Raw genomic sequence first — 15,269 nt, forward strand, 5'->3', positions numbered from 1 at the left:
CTTTTCGCCATTATTTTGGAGTGAAATAGCATAAACGTGAAGTTTTAGAAGCATGCTGATGCGGAGTCGGGCCAGACTGTCAGAGTCTGATTACTGATCAGCATGGGCCGGCTGCCAGGGAGCAGGGCTTTGGGTCCACTTTAATTACGTTCTGTCCGCCTGACTAACCTTCAGCCGTCAAGCTCTGAAGGAATTCCTCCGACAAGCTCTCACTCTTTTTTTTTGTTGTTGCTTTAACAAAAACTGTTTACTGTTGCTTTAGTAATAGTAATTCTTCTCTGTTTGAGTTGTTGTGGTCTAAAGTTTCTTGAGTCAAGAGGTGGCATAAATACAATAACTTAAATGCTCCTCTTTTCATTTTCAGCATTTTTCATTTCTGAATTAAAAATAATTGTATGGCTTTGTGGGGGATGAATTTCAGTGTGACACAACTGTCCTGATATCACAATGAAAACATTTTTCAATTAAAATTCTTTTAGTGTTTTTGTTTTGTACAAAACTGATTCCCGTATTATTACTATTTGTTTTTTTCCCCAAAGTCTTGTGGTATGACCAAAATGCAGAAATTTTTTTATAAAACAGGAAATGATATCATAGAAAGGACCCCTGTCAAGTTCAGGAAGTTTCTTAAAATGACAGGTAATTTAACCTTTTAATGACAAGGCAAGATTACTTCAACGTGTAAAAGGTATATTTATTATTTACTATATGTATATTATTATCGTAAAATACTAATAAAATACTATAAAATTATTTCATTAAAAATAATTATTAATAATGAAATTGTACACTAGCATTTGTTCACTGAGTCAGGGAATTATGTTAATACTTTATACTTAATAAATGGCATTTTTATAGTCGTTACATTTAAACTTTTGTTGAAAATGGTATAAAAGTCTTTCAAAAATATACAGTACCAGTCAAAAGTTTGGAAACATTACTATTTTTAATGTTTTTGAAAAAAGTCTCTTATGCTCATCAAGCCTGCAGTTAAAAAACAAAAAACAAAAAAAAACAGTAATATTATGAAATATTATTACAATTTAAAATAATGGTTCTCTTTTTTAATATACTTTAAAATGTAATTTATTTTTGTGATGCAAAGCTGAATTTTCATCAGCAAGTACTCCAGTCTTTGGTGTCTTATGATCCTTCAGAAATCATTCTAATATGCTGATTTATGATCAATGTTGGAAACAGTTGTGCTGCTTAATATTTTTTTTATAACCTGAGATACTTTTTTCAGGATTATTTGATGAATAAAAAGTTAAAAAGAACTGTATTTATTTAGAATAGAAATCTTTTGTAACAATATACACTACCGTTCAAAAGTTTGGGAACAATAACTTTTTTTTTTTAAAGAAATTAGTACTTTAATTCAACAAGGATGCGTTAAATTGATAAAAGGTGATGGTAACGATTTATATTGTTAGAAATGTTTTTATTTTGAATAAATGCTGTTTTTATGAATAAATGCTGTTAACGTTTTACTCATAAATGAATCCTGAAAAAAGTATTCCAAAAAAATATATTAAACAGCACAACTGTTTCCATCACTGATAATAACTGAGTATCAAATCATCATATTAGAATGATTTCTGAAGGATCATAAGACACCAAAGACTGGAGTACTTGCTGATGAAAATTCAGCTTTGCATCACAAAAATAAATTACATTTTAAAGTATATTAAAAAAGAGAACCATTATTTTAAATTGTAATAATATTTTATAATATTACTGTTTTTTTTGTTGTTTTTTGTTTTTTTAACTGCAGGCTTGATGAGCATAAGAGACTTCTTTCAAAAACATTAAAAATAGTAATGTTTCCAAACTTTTGAATGGTACTGTATATGAAACCAGCATAAATACAACGAGTACATTTTTAAGATCTCGATACATGTGTTTTAAACTAGATTTTAAAAAGTCTTTTATAATCCCAAGCACCTGGTGCATCTGAAATCACATAATGTCTAAGTATGGCTTTTAATGGGAAAAAAAATTGCGACCGTTAAAAATATATATTCTATAGGCTACATAATGAATGTATGTAGTATGAATAAATCCCACTTTACTACATCAGCCATGTTGACATTGTCATGTGACTTGTGGTGTCAGTTGCAACACTTCACTGCCATTCAGAACTGCTCTCCCATGGCCTCATGGGATAGAAAACATCCATCAGATTTGCACTTCAGAATCTTGCCGGAAGTAGTAGGTCATTCGGATTCTTTTTACCTACTGTTGATTTCAGACATACTCCTCATTTCAGATACAGTTTTTCTCCTACTATATAAGCACACATTTTCATACACTGAGGTATCTGAAAGTCTTTGACGTGTACCCTCACTTTACTATGTCTTCTTATTGCTACATTATTGTGTTTTAGATAGAGATCTAGTCTCTGTGTTCATGCACTATGAAAGAGTTTTGTTATCCACAGCTCAAAGCTCATTCTGAGGGCTTTCCTTGAACCTAGTGCTCTTATTTTCATCTCAATGGCGTCTGTCTCCTTCCATTTGTACTTTGAACAGTGGCCTGTGGTGGAATGGTGAAGAACGCGACTCTCGGCCGCATTGTATCGCCTGGTTTCCCTGGCAACTACAGCAACAACCTGACCTGCCACTGGGTGCTGGAGGCCCCTGAGGGTCAAAGACTGCACGTGCACTTCGAAAAGGTGGCCCTCGCCGAAGATGATGACAGGTTTGTATCAGTCAACTCACTCAATACTCAGCTATTATACACTAATTAGTCAACTGATGTTCAAAGAGACAGTTGGAGAAGCTCAGAGTGTCTCTTCACAGTGCGTCACACTCCAAATGTGGCGCTACTCTTCAGGGCATTATCTGCTACGGCGAGAGCGAGGGATGATAGGAACAGCTGTGAGTGCGCGAGTGAAAGTGGATGAAAGTTTCTGAGATCAGACACTTGCTCTCCTTTAAAATAATTTAGAATAATCAAATCCCCTCGTGCAGACGCGGAGAGAGCGATTACAGCCCACTCCGGGGCCTCAGGAGGGGGATTAAGTTATTTTTATTAGCAGTATCCGCTTTTTCTGCAGGCTTTGCTAACAAATGGACTTTTAATGAGGTCACTTGCTGCTCAGCTATTCAAAATCATATCAGGCAATTATTATGAAAACTGCCAGAAGACAGTACTAGAAATCGGAGGAACGTTACATCTGCTGCCAAACAGATAATGTAGAGAGATTCGCTGTTTTGAACCAAACTAAACCATTCTGTTCTGTTTATGTCTGCAGGTTTCTGATAAAAAATGGCAACCACATCGACTCGCCCATTCTGTATGACTCGTATGAGGTGGAATACCTTCCGAACGAGGGGATCGTTTGTTCCGACAGATATCTATTTGTGGAGTTCACAACGGATGGTTTCGGGACCAACACGGGGGTGGCCATCAGATATGAAGGTACGGACTAACTAGACAATTCATTGTAAGCTTAAGTAGATCGTAGAACCATTGCCACCAATGGACTCTACGATCAACTTTTGAGAATCGCAGCCCAGGTCAGTTCGTGAGTGAACCAGTAGGTATGTTTACGTTCACTAATTAACATCAATCGGAATGAATACAATCTGATTTCACATTCTGAAAGTTCTGTTTACATGAACTATAAATGCTGCAATCTGATTCACATATTCGTTTACATGTGCATTACATGTATTCTCAACAAAATTTCAGTCGCCACGTTCAGAAACCATTGGGAAAATGTCACTAGAGCTATTTTTACTGGAGTGCAATTTTTTATCTTGATGACATCTCTAAAAAGAAAGCTGACAAATATGTTAGAAGAGCTTTTTTTAGCAAATATTGAGTTAATATTAAGTCTACTCCACTGACCAGTACGTAAGACGCGAGACATAAACATACGCACGTTCATAAGTCATTGAATGTATGTAAACATCATGACCCATTGTGTGTGCACAAGGTTTTTTTGAAACTGGTTGGATTCAAGTGTGGATCGATTGATGATTTCTATTAAGAATTTTTTATCCGACTGACTGCCATCAATTCGATTATAAGCGTATTATTTGGGTGTAAATGTAGATAATGATTCGGTTCACTAATGTCTTATTCATTATCAGTTTTTAGTCACTGTACAGCATTGGTCACAGGACATCGTAATAATGAGGACTTGACATCTTTTCTTATCCGTCCTCCGCTGCTTTGTCTCTGAACCGGGCCATACACGGTGGCGGTTACCGAGTTCAAACGTTGTTTGAAGAACACATGTCCTTTACAGAGCCTCAGGGCTGTGGTGGAGACAAAGAGTGTACCTTCCGGCACATTCCCCTTGTTGCTTCGATTCACACCAAAGATCTTTTCTCTTACGTGCCTTGCTAAACACTCCTTAGATTCATGGCTCAAATGAGATTTATTCAGATTAAATCAAATGGAAATCGAATCAAATGCAACCCGGCAAGGTCATTAAAATGAGTTTTAACTGGAAACAGAAATTGCATAAATTACATTCCTATTCCCTCTGACAGGTCAGTCGAATCTGTGCCGTTGCATTTGTTCACAGGGATGACATGCACACCTCGGGACCTCGCAGTCATTATCTGGCGAGATCAATCTAATCTCATTTACCATGCCACAATCCGATTATGCTATCTACAATATACTAATGTGCCTTCACGGGTACCTGTAATAATTTGGCTTGTCTTCTCACACTTCTGACACCTCTCTGAATTTCACACCAGTTAGAGTGCTCAGCCTTTAATAGTCTTTCTGATTGAAGTGCTTAAAATCAAAATGGATCTGTTTTTATCAATTTCAATATACTAGCAAAAGAACTGAACTCTTTGTGTATTGAGAAGCCACACATTGAATACTTGTTCAGTTCTCTGAAGACCATTTAAACTAGAATCATGTAAATCTATGTAATAATTGTATTTGAATGAAATATTTGTATTTGTGAAATAGAGGTATCGTCATACTTTTCAGAGGTAAATTTCTTTATTTTTTGACCTTGTTGTTTATGACCTGTAGTAACCTGCTGTTTTACATCTTTAACACTACAATTCAAAAGCTTTGTGTTGGGAAGATTTATTAATGTTTTTGAATGTCTCTTATGCTCAACAAAGCTGCATTTATTTGATCAAAGGTAAAGTAAAAACAGTAATATTGTGAAATATTGTTACAATTAAAAAATAACTGTTGTCTTTTTTAAAATGTAATATTTTCCTGTGATGGAAAAGCTGAATTTTCAGCATCATTACTTCAGTCTTCAGTGTCACATGATCCTTCAGATATCCTGATTTGATGCTCAAGAAACATTTCTTATTATCATCAAAGTTAAAACAGTTGTGCTGCTTGATATTTTTGTGGAATCAGCATTTATTTGAAATATAATTTTTTTGTAACATTATAAATGTCTTTACTGTCACTTTTGATCAATTTAATGCATCATAACTTTATATTTCATACCACTTTAGACTTAGTAGACTTCTCTTTCTTGTTTAATTCAAGAGTCCACTTTGTCTGAGATCTTTCTCCCAAATTCCTAAAAACAAAAATAAATAAGACATTTTCTTGCATATAGTAAAAGTATAAAACTATAAAGTGATTTGGATAGCATTCCACAATGAAAAAGTAAAATGTAGTAAGTATGAAAATGTAGTAAACACTGTACAAATTTTGTCAACATTTATTTAAAGTTGAAAATGGGACTAAAACTTAAACTATTATCTGTCTTATTGCAAAAATGTTTGCTAATTGATTCATAAATCAAAGTAAGAATTATATCAAATAAAACAAATTTATGAAGAAAAAAAAAATAATTTCAGTGTTGGTCAAGTTATTATACAATTTGGTTTTCAAGGAATTTAATGAGAAATGTTGAACTTCATATTGAAATATATAAATATTAGGACTGCACGATTTGGAAAAAAAATGTCATATTGCGATTATTGAGGTCAATATTGCGATTGCGATTGAGATATAATAAACATGGTTTCATGAGTCAACTTGCTTGGTTCTCAAGGAAAATGCACACACAGATTATTGATAATGCTGAAATGTGTATTTCTCGACTCAAACAACAACAACTAAATGATTGATAACACCTATAATGTTCAATAAGCCATTGATGCCTGGATAAAAATGGCATCACACACACACACACAATTTTAAACATTAATTATAGCCATCCAACATTACAGTGATTCCATCATTACAATTGAAAACTCTTTTTTTTTTTTTTTTACAGAAATTGAATAAAGTTATCAAACAGTCTGCGCTGCATTAAATATAAATTATATATAGACTAATCCTTATTAAAGTTACAAAACTTCTTTAGTCAAGAGCAGTGAGTGTTTTTCTCTGTTCCCTTTGTTCTTTGATTAATTTTAACGACAGAGATAATTAGTGGCTACAGTAGGCTATAATGTCCCATTAAGAACAGCCGGCCGTTGCTAACAGAGACACGGATCTGACGCGCCTCATTCTCTCACGAGTCACAACTCTTCATGTTCATCATAAGACTGCTCTTATGTTATGAAGATACTCGACAAAAAGACATTTTGGCATAATTGTGTGTGTTATTGTTCGTTGAAGCGCGAAAGAGAACTGTATTCTGGCGTGCTGTCTTGTGCGCACGCACGATATCAGCGCGAGTCTTTTGTGTGTCACAGTCAGGACATTCACAGGCAGCGCACTCTTTTTTTGTCTTGTCGCGCATGAATGGTTTAAAAGCATTTACATGAATAAGAGCGGGATCATGTAACACTAGCCAAAGGATGACAAAAATGAACAGATGCTGCGTTAATTGCGTTAACAGCCCTAATTTGTTTATTTCATATAAAATCGCAGCATTTTGCGTCATATAATCGCGTAGGCTTGACATCGCGATTGCGATATTATTAATCGTGCAGCACTAATAAATATATAAAACTGAAGCAAAAAAAAGTATTTTTGATCACAATTTAATCTAATTGATGAGAAATAACTAATTTATGATTTTTCTTTCCTATGTGGACCTCACTCATGGCAATAACACAAAATGTGCATTGCGCATTTAAATTTAATTATGTGCAAAGCTCATTTCCATATAAATCTGACTTTTATGTTGATGCCATCTTATGTAATGATTGTTTCTGTGGATATAAGAGAGCAAGAATCAACTGATGATTAAAATGACTCATTTTTACTTCTTTTAGAGAAGGAGCCAGATGAATACAAAGATGAATAATGCAAATGTGTCTGGGTAAGGGGATTGGTGGAGGGGGAGGGGTACAGTTTGCTGTAATTGGCAGAATGGCCTGTGTTTATTAAACAGAGAGTGAGGCTGAAAGTGGGTAGTCTAATCTAGCGCACGCTTGAATGAGGCCGGACCCGGAGGGATATCAAAGCCAGTGTTTACCCATAGTCTGAACATCCTCATCTTAAGTCTCCTCCTCTTGCTCTAATCTCTATTCTACATTCTCAGGCGAGCACAACAACCAATAACGGTTCAGCCAGGCATGTCAGTTTGTTGTTTCCCTGAGTGAGTTTGTTCATTCACGTTGCACATTTATTCACGTTGTCGGGCCGTCTCTCTTCCTTTTTACGCCCGTAAATGGCCTTGCAAGTCTGGCTAAGGTTGATTAACTAACAATATCCTTCCAAGGTCAACCCGAAACCTTGGTTATGCATCCAGGAGGATTTTGATTGGTGGGAATGTAAAACGCTGCACATTGCTTTGCCACATTCAACAGACAAATTCTTTTAGACTGCCATCTAAAAATGCTTTTAAATTCAGATTCCGCGTTGTCCTCTGCCTTTCCAATGAAATTATTATGTGAAAGGCTGAGCCGAGCGGACTGGTTGTCTGTGTGTTTTAAGCTCTTCTGAAATCAGATGCTTGGTGATAGTGTTTGGACTGTGATGTGCGTCTTGGAGCAGGTGATTTATGGTGTGTCCTCTCAGCTTTTGCAGCAGGGCACTGCTACGAGCCATTCGTCAAGTACGGCAACTTCACCAGCACTGACAGCACCTACGCTGTGGGCACGGTTGTGGAGTTCACCTGCGACCCCGGCTACACCCTGGAGCAGGGCTCCGTTATCATCGAGTGCATGGATCCCAGCAACCCTCAATGGAATGAGACTGAACCCGCCTGCAGAGGTGTGTGTGGGAATGTTTGCATATGCATATGTACCAGGGTTGGGCCAAATTCAGAAGTGAAGAATTAGCTCCTTTTCAGTTTATGAGAGTGAATTTGAATCTGTCCGTTAGGCCTATAAACTTTCAATGCTTTTAAAACTTTTTTTAACTTTCAAACAAGGCTTTGTCAAGCTAACGCTTTTGTCTTTGTTTTGAGTTCAGTTTTTTTTTTTATTCTACTTTCTTCAAATTCTAATTCTAAACGATGCACAACCCTACATGTACACTGTGGGTCAAATTCACTATTTAATAAAAATGTGCATTTTATTCACAAAGCACCTCCAAACTTGTTCATTCAGGCCTTGATGACCTCACATATTCGTGACCACTAGCATATAGCACCAAGCTTTATTTAATTTGTGATGAAACTGAAGTAGCGACAGATCTTTTCATCCACTTTGTGACGTACATCCAAGTGTAACGGATTATCAGAAAATAAAAAAATGATATAGGGCGGGGACTTGGTTCTATGCATCAGTTGTTGATTGGATTTTGATTTTAATCTAAATAAAGTTAACATTTAACCTAATAATATTATTAATACCAGTTATTATTATTATTATTATTATAATTAACTGGCCATCTGTCCAGGGTGTCCCCCACCTATGGCCAGAGATGCTGGGATTGGCTCCAGAGGATAATGCGGATTGGAGATTGAGAGATGCTGGGATAGGCTCCAGAGGATAAAGCGGATTGGAGATTGGATAGATGGATTATCATCATTATTATTATTTTAATTTATTATTTGAATATTTATTGAGTGATTTCTTATTTTATTTCATGTATTATTCATCAAAAGCTGATCTAATCAATGTAAAGAGCATTATAACTAGCCATTTATCCAAAAGTGTTTACCTAAACTGGATAATTTGCTTCATGAATCTGGTGCTGAAACAACACAGGCAGCATGTAAATAAAGCTGTCAGGAACAAATGATTCTCTCCTCTACGTTCACACGTGAGGAGGGTATAGTGTAAGCTTTACATTTATGCGTTTCTGTGTATATCCTGCATTAGTTAGCTGCTGAAGAGCTCTACAGGCCGCATGTGCAAGTACAGTACAAGCGCCTCACATCCTTTTAGTGCCTTTTCTATGTAATCCACTACATCCTGTGTCACCTGGATGGGTTTCAGACACTCTTAGCCACAGTCACGCACCTAAAGCAGCACTAAAAGCATTAAGCCATGGATGCTAGAACCAGGTGCACAGAGCCGAAGAATGTGAGAGAATGCCTCACTCATAATGCCCCGATTCCACACACACACACACACACACACACACACGGCTATCTTATCTGACCCGTTGCTCAAGTACATTTCTTGAGCCTCACAATAGAGTTTGGATTGAAAGGATTTAATCGTACTGGCTCTAGAAGAGGGTCAAGACAACAGCTTTTCCATTTGAAAATGTGCTTACATCCAGCTAAGCCAGTGTAGTGATGTGAATAGGGGGGAAATGAAAACAGGAAGCAATGAGTCATTTGTTAATCTGGCCAGAATTTTTCATTTAGACCCTAGTCGGATTAATCCAGAGCTTGAGCTCTGTTCGAGAGCTGGGAGAACTTTTGAATATATAGTGATTTTGTATAACATCAGTGTTGTTATTAACTAAAAATATTAAAATCATTTTCATTCATTAAAATTAAGATGAAATAAAATAAAATATAAATATTAGATGAAAAGGCATGTTGCCTAAATTCTACAGTTGATATAATACTAAAATAACACTGACAACATACATTTTATTTATTTACTCTGAGATTTATTGCATTGTGCAATAAATAAGATTTAATACAGATTAAATAAAGATTTGGGTACTTTTGCATTTTAGGTACTTTTGTGTGTGTTTGCTTTTCTCTCTGACCTGTTTTCTCTCTCTCTCTTGTTGCATTGCAGCTGTTTGCAGTGGAGAGATCACAGATTCAGCTGGGGTGGTGTTATCTCCAAACTGGCCTGAGGCCTATGATAAGGGTCAGGACTGCATCTGGGGGATCCATGTTGAAGAAGACAAGAGGATCATGCTAGACATCCAAGTGTAGGTCCAAGGGAATGACATATGCATATTAAATCATACATGAACACCATACACAGTCCTCACAGTTTTGAGAGAGATATGTATCTGCCAGCCAAGTCTTTAAATTCATTTCCACTATACTTAACATCTTTATCATATAAACTTGGGGAAATTTCTCATAAATTGCATAACAATTCACTCGTTTTTTTCTTGATGCATCAATTAAAAATCCTGCCGATGCAAATGCATCGATCTTGAGACATGGATTTTTTAATCTTTAGTTAGATACACATATGTGCATATATGTTGACCCAAATACATTTATATTCTCCCAAAATCTCTGCATTTGGCCTCTCCAGAGTTTTTCGGTGGACATGGCCCAGTTTTTTAATGCATGATCTCCAGTTAAAGTGCCCCTATTATGCTATTTTAAAGATTCCTATTTTTTTTTGTCTCCTACAAGTAGGTTTACATGCATCAAAGGACAAAAAACACTTTCATTTTCAATATACATTGCGTATCTCCTCATTTCTCAAAGATTCTGAAAACGAAGATTCGAAGATTCATTCTCTCCAAACCCCTCCTTTCTGTAAGCCTGCTTTGCTCTGATTGGTCAGACGGCCCAGTCTGTTGTGATTGGTCTACTGCTTACATGTCGGAAATCAAACGCTTGTATACGAACAATGACGTTGTTTTTACCTTATCAATTCCAGTGCTGAGACATTGCTGAAAACGGCATCTTCTTGACATGAACAACACAAAACAGTCTCAGCTACAGCTACAGTGTTTGAGGGTGGGTCAGAGTAGATGTCATTCATGGGCAGTCAGTGAAGACCATAGGCTGGCATTATGCAAATTTGTTGCACTGTTTTGTAGGTATGTATCAGGAAGAGAGAGTTGAATGTCTGATGACTTGTTGCAGCAGTGCAGAATCAATTCTTTCTTTTAGGAGACAATAAATGTATTTTTTGTGCACGTTGATCTTTAAAACTTGTCAGACTTTTTACATTCACAAAGAGCTATATTACACAATGCATAAAGGTTATATATTCGAAAAAGCATAAGGGGGTGCTTTAATTCAACTGATGCTGCATCCTCTGAGATAAGTGTGGATCAAATCCACTGTGGGTTCATCAAGACCTTTCTGCACACTCCCGGCGCACCTATAAGTCTCTAGCTCTAGATGCCTACGGACTCAAACATGTTTCACCATGGGGCCGCTGGGTTCTGCTGGGTTTGTCCTTGATGTAGCTGAGATTGCACCACAGTTACAAATGCTGGTGTTTGCGTCATCTGCTCCCCACTGACCGGTTCGGCTTCATTCTGCTCTAACCGTCCAAATGAAACACCCGTCATATCGCTCTGGGCATTTTGTGAGATTTCTGTTCATCTGCGACGACCTAGAACTCGAAGACCTTGATTGGTTTTTCTGAAGATGTCCCAGAGCATACATCTTTAAAGCACTGACACAACACCACAGCTTTTTTCAAAATATACTTTAAACTCTTTCAGAATTAACCCAAAAACTATTTGAATTTCAATTCGTTGCATCAGTAATTACTGCGATCAGTGTGGTACGGCGCTTCCTTGGTGGCTTCTACTGTCAGCCAAGTTCTCAAAGACAAGATAGCTGTTGTGTAGCTTTATGTTGAATTTAATTGAGGGGTCATGGGAGAGGTTGAGTTTATCTGTAAATTGCGGTTAACATCACATCAGGTTTACTCGGTTCACGCTCCCTGCTAAATTCCGGGCAGTCAAACTGCGCTGGCAGAGAGATCGAAAGATGGCAAGCGAGAGAGAGTTATTTTCTCTGCAGTTCCTTTTGGGGAAAAAGACTCAAACTGCATGGAGATGCAAGCTAGATCAACATGCCCTCCTCGCACAGGGAAAAATACTCGGTATGTTATGTTTCAAAACCTAGTGAGCTACCTATAGAGACGGCATTTTAAGGCATCATCGATGTGAAAGCTGTGCCAAAAGGTAACTTATTATTTTACCTCTTAAAGGCACAATATGTAACTTTTTTGCTTTAAAAATAGCAAAAATCACTATATCTATGTTATATATATTTTTTAGTTGTGTACTTACATTATCCCGACTGTTTCCAACAACTTTCAAACCAGGAGAAATTTTAATTTAATTCGAAGCCACGCCACGTTTCTTTATTTCCGTTTTGTCGCAGTCAATGGCGTCATATCCGCGTTGTCCCTGGTTTCCGCTCGTACTGCCAAGGTAACCAGAGCTATGAACCAGAGCCCTCTGATTGTAACCAAGGCGACAGACGTGGACAATGTAGTTCGCAATGTCTATTTGCACGCTGTTGTTGTTTCATTCAAACATTATGGACCATGGCAAGCAGACTTTGGATAAAAAAGGAGAACTAAAACGAGAATCAATATCAGCGCGGTGTTTTCGAGATGCCTAGAACTCCCATAGACAGTATATAAACGAGAGCTCCGCGTCCGAGACTTCGACCGCTCCTACATGTACTTTATTAAACAGGTGAGCACATTTACATAAAACTAATCAATGTTATATAGTTCAACAATGATAAAATGTTATAATATGATCTGTATGTTATTCTAATGTTGATCTAGCTTACTGCTAGTCTCATACAGACAAACTAACACATAGGCCTACATTTCAACACATTTAAATGCAGTTTAGTGTGATAGTGTAATGTTAGGCCAAGTGAAACAGCGCTGCGTTACCTCACAAGTTTAATTTGTCTAATAAACTGACCTGTTAGTAATTCTGCACTCGCGTGTAGTTCGGTAGAATGAAATGTCCATATTCCTTTTATATCCGCGGGACTCGCGTCGCGTGTGGAGCTGATAGCTGTCTCTTAGCAATCCCGAACTGCTTCATATCACAGTCATGATAAAAACATCGATGTATTCAGTCATCCATAAACATTATTAGATCGGTCGGCTTGACGTTGACGACAAGATCCATAATTCTTAGCAAATGTTGCGTCATCAAACTACGCCTTTGTTATTGTAAGAGGTTAGCGACCCCTAGCGGCGAAAAAAATTACATAGTGTACGTTTAAGACACCTCATTTGAACTAAATTCAAAGGTGGCATCACATGTACAGTTTGCATTTTGCAGAATGCTTTTCAAGAATGCTTTACAACAAGCTCAAAAATAAGTAAAAGTATAAGTAAAAATATTGTCATTCAATTAAATGCCATTACTCCAGTCTCCAGTCACATGATCCTTCAGAAATCATTCATATATGCTGATTTGCTGCTCAAGAAACATTTCTTATCATTATCAATGTTGAAAAGGGTTGTTGCTTAATATTTTTGTGGGAACTGCGTTACAATATTTCCCCACAATTCTTTGATGAATATTAACTCTTTCCCCACCAGAATTTAGTTTTTTTTTTTAGAAAGTTGCTAGCCTCCACCAGCGTTTTTGATCATTTTTACAAACATTTTGTGGCCCCCAGAATATTTTGTTGTATGAATATCTGAACAATATATCAAAAGAAAGAACAAAGCCTCTGCTTTAAAACAAAAAACCTGTTTTATTCTAGCTTCATGCATTATTTTTTTATCAACACTTGAATGTGGATAAGTTTCACCAAAAAAAGCAACCTTTTGAACAAAAAGCTGAGAAAATCACTTTTCTTTCAAAGACTACAACGTGCATAAGTAATGCTTTTATCACTTGTTTCTGCTCCTTTTTTGTGTTTTGATTAGGAGATTCTCTACTCTTTCAGAAGTTAGCGTAATAGGGCCTCCTACCGGTGAAAACACCGAAAGCCGGAAAATTTGTTTAATGGCGGGGAAAGGGTTGTGCAATTGAACACCATTTATTAAAAAAAAAAAAAAATCTTTTGTAGCATTATAAATGTCTTTACTGTAGTTTTTGATCAAATTGGATCCCTTCTGATTAAATGTGTTAATGTCTATCAAGAAATATCTTATTGACCCCAAACGTTTTAACATAGTGTATAAAATATAATTAAGTATATTTTTAAAGAGTTGTGCACTGTTAGCAAAGCAACATGCTAACAGTAAGTCAAGTCAAACAATTTGTGCTGCTGATGTGCTTCAAAAGGCATGACTTATCAGGTTCCATATCAGTAATGCCTATGTAGGCAGAAGGCAGCTTCTTTGGTTTTGGAACAGAGTTTAAGAGTCTTCACTGAAAGTGAATGGCAAATAGGAAGTTGAAAAAAGTGGGCAGGTGAAGGGGCATGTTGTGCATAAAGAGGATGCAGAAGTGGGATGCACATTGCACAAAGGTTAAAGTGTAACTCAACCCCTGGTCTGAGCCTAACTGGCAATATTTGAATTCAGCGGAGACAGAGGGGACGAACCGAGGGCGGGGCTGAGCGGGGTGCGTGCACCTGAGACCCGCAGTGGCGGTCGGATTGATTGACACATGGGCGTAATTTGCAGGTGGGACATGTCCCTAAGACTTTTTGCCAGGTTCGATTGTGTCCCCATCACTTTTGAGACATCTCGCGGCACGGATGTACCAATACAAATAAATTTAACATCTCCAGTTAACTCTAGCAGAGCATTCATTTAGTTCGTTTGTTAAATAAGAGGCGATATAGCACTCAAAATTGCTCGTTGCCGCTGCGATCAGTGGTACGTACAGTGTTCACTTGTGGCTCGTGCACAGTCTTCACATGCGCTTCGATCCGTTTCGGAGAGATTCTCAATTCGTTCCGGTGAAATCACAAAACAAAATGCACACAAACATGTCCCTGCTTGATATACAACCACTGATAAACTTGATCGGTTTTGCGATTTGCGCTTGGCAAAAGTTCTGTCACTGGCCCATTATAGTACATACGTAGAATAGTTGGATCTATGTATTTATTCACGTGAACATTTTCCGCACTAACAACATATATTAGATCTAATTAAATGACAAATTAAACACAATGTACTCAAAGGAGGGCAGCACTCAGACGTTTTTACCATATTGTAGAATTAAAACACTTTATACCCAAATGTCAAAACATTTACTTGAATCAATGAACAGCACTTATAAAGCTCCAGTCTTACAGATCATTAACTAAAAAAAGTTGTTTTAGGGTTTAGTTACCCTTTAATAAGAAACTCAACAGAACAACA

At 36.9% G+C, this 15,269-nt stretch overlaps 1 protein-coding gene across 4 annotated transcripts in view; it reads left to right on the plus strand.

The window, feature by feature from the left end:
* Window positions 1-15,269, plus strand: part of sez6b (seizure related 6 homolog b) — a 200,112-nt gene that overhangs the window by 166,842 nt on the left and 18,001 nt on the right. For all 4 annotated transcript variants that reach the window (XR_013822753.1, XM_079886316.1, XM_079886318.1 and 1 more), the window contains exons 6-9: window positions 2,532-2,700; window positions 3,257-3,423; window positions 7,924-8,118; window positions 10,053-10,191. Coding sequence is in view for 3 of the 4 variants with exons in the window: in XM_079886316.1 (XP_079742442.1) it covers window positions 2,532-2,700; window positions 3,257-3,423; window positions 7,924-8,118; window positions 10,053-10,191 (670 nt within the window). In the remaining variant the exon portion in view is untranslated. The remainder of the gene's footprint in view (window positions 1-2,531; window positions 2,701-3,256; window positions 3,424-7,923; window positions 8,119-10,052; window positions 10,192-15,269) is intronic.

The sequence above is a fragment of the Squalius cephalus genome (assembly GCF_949319135.1).
Source record: "Squalius cephalus genome assembly, chromosome: 11".
NCBI classification, from domain to species: domain Eukaryota; kingdom Metazoa; phylum Chordata; class Actinopteri; order Cypriniformes; family Leuciscidae; genus Squalius; species Squalius cephalus.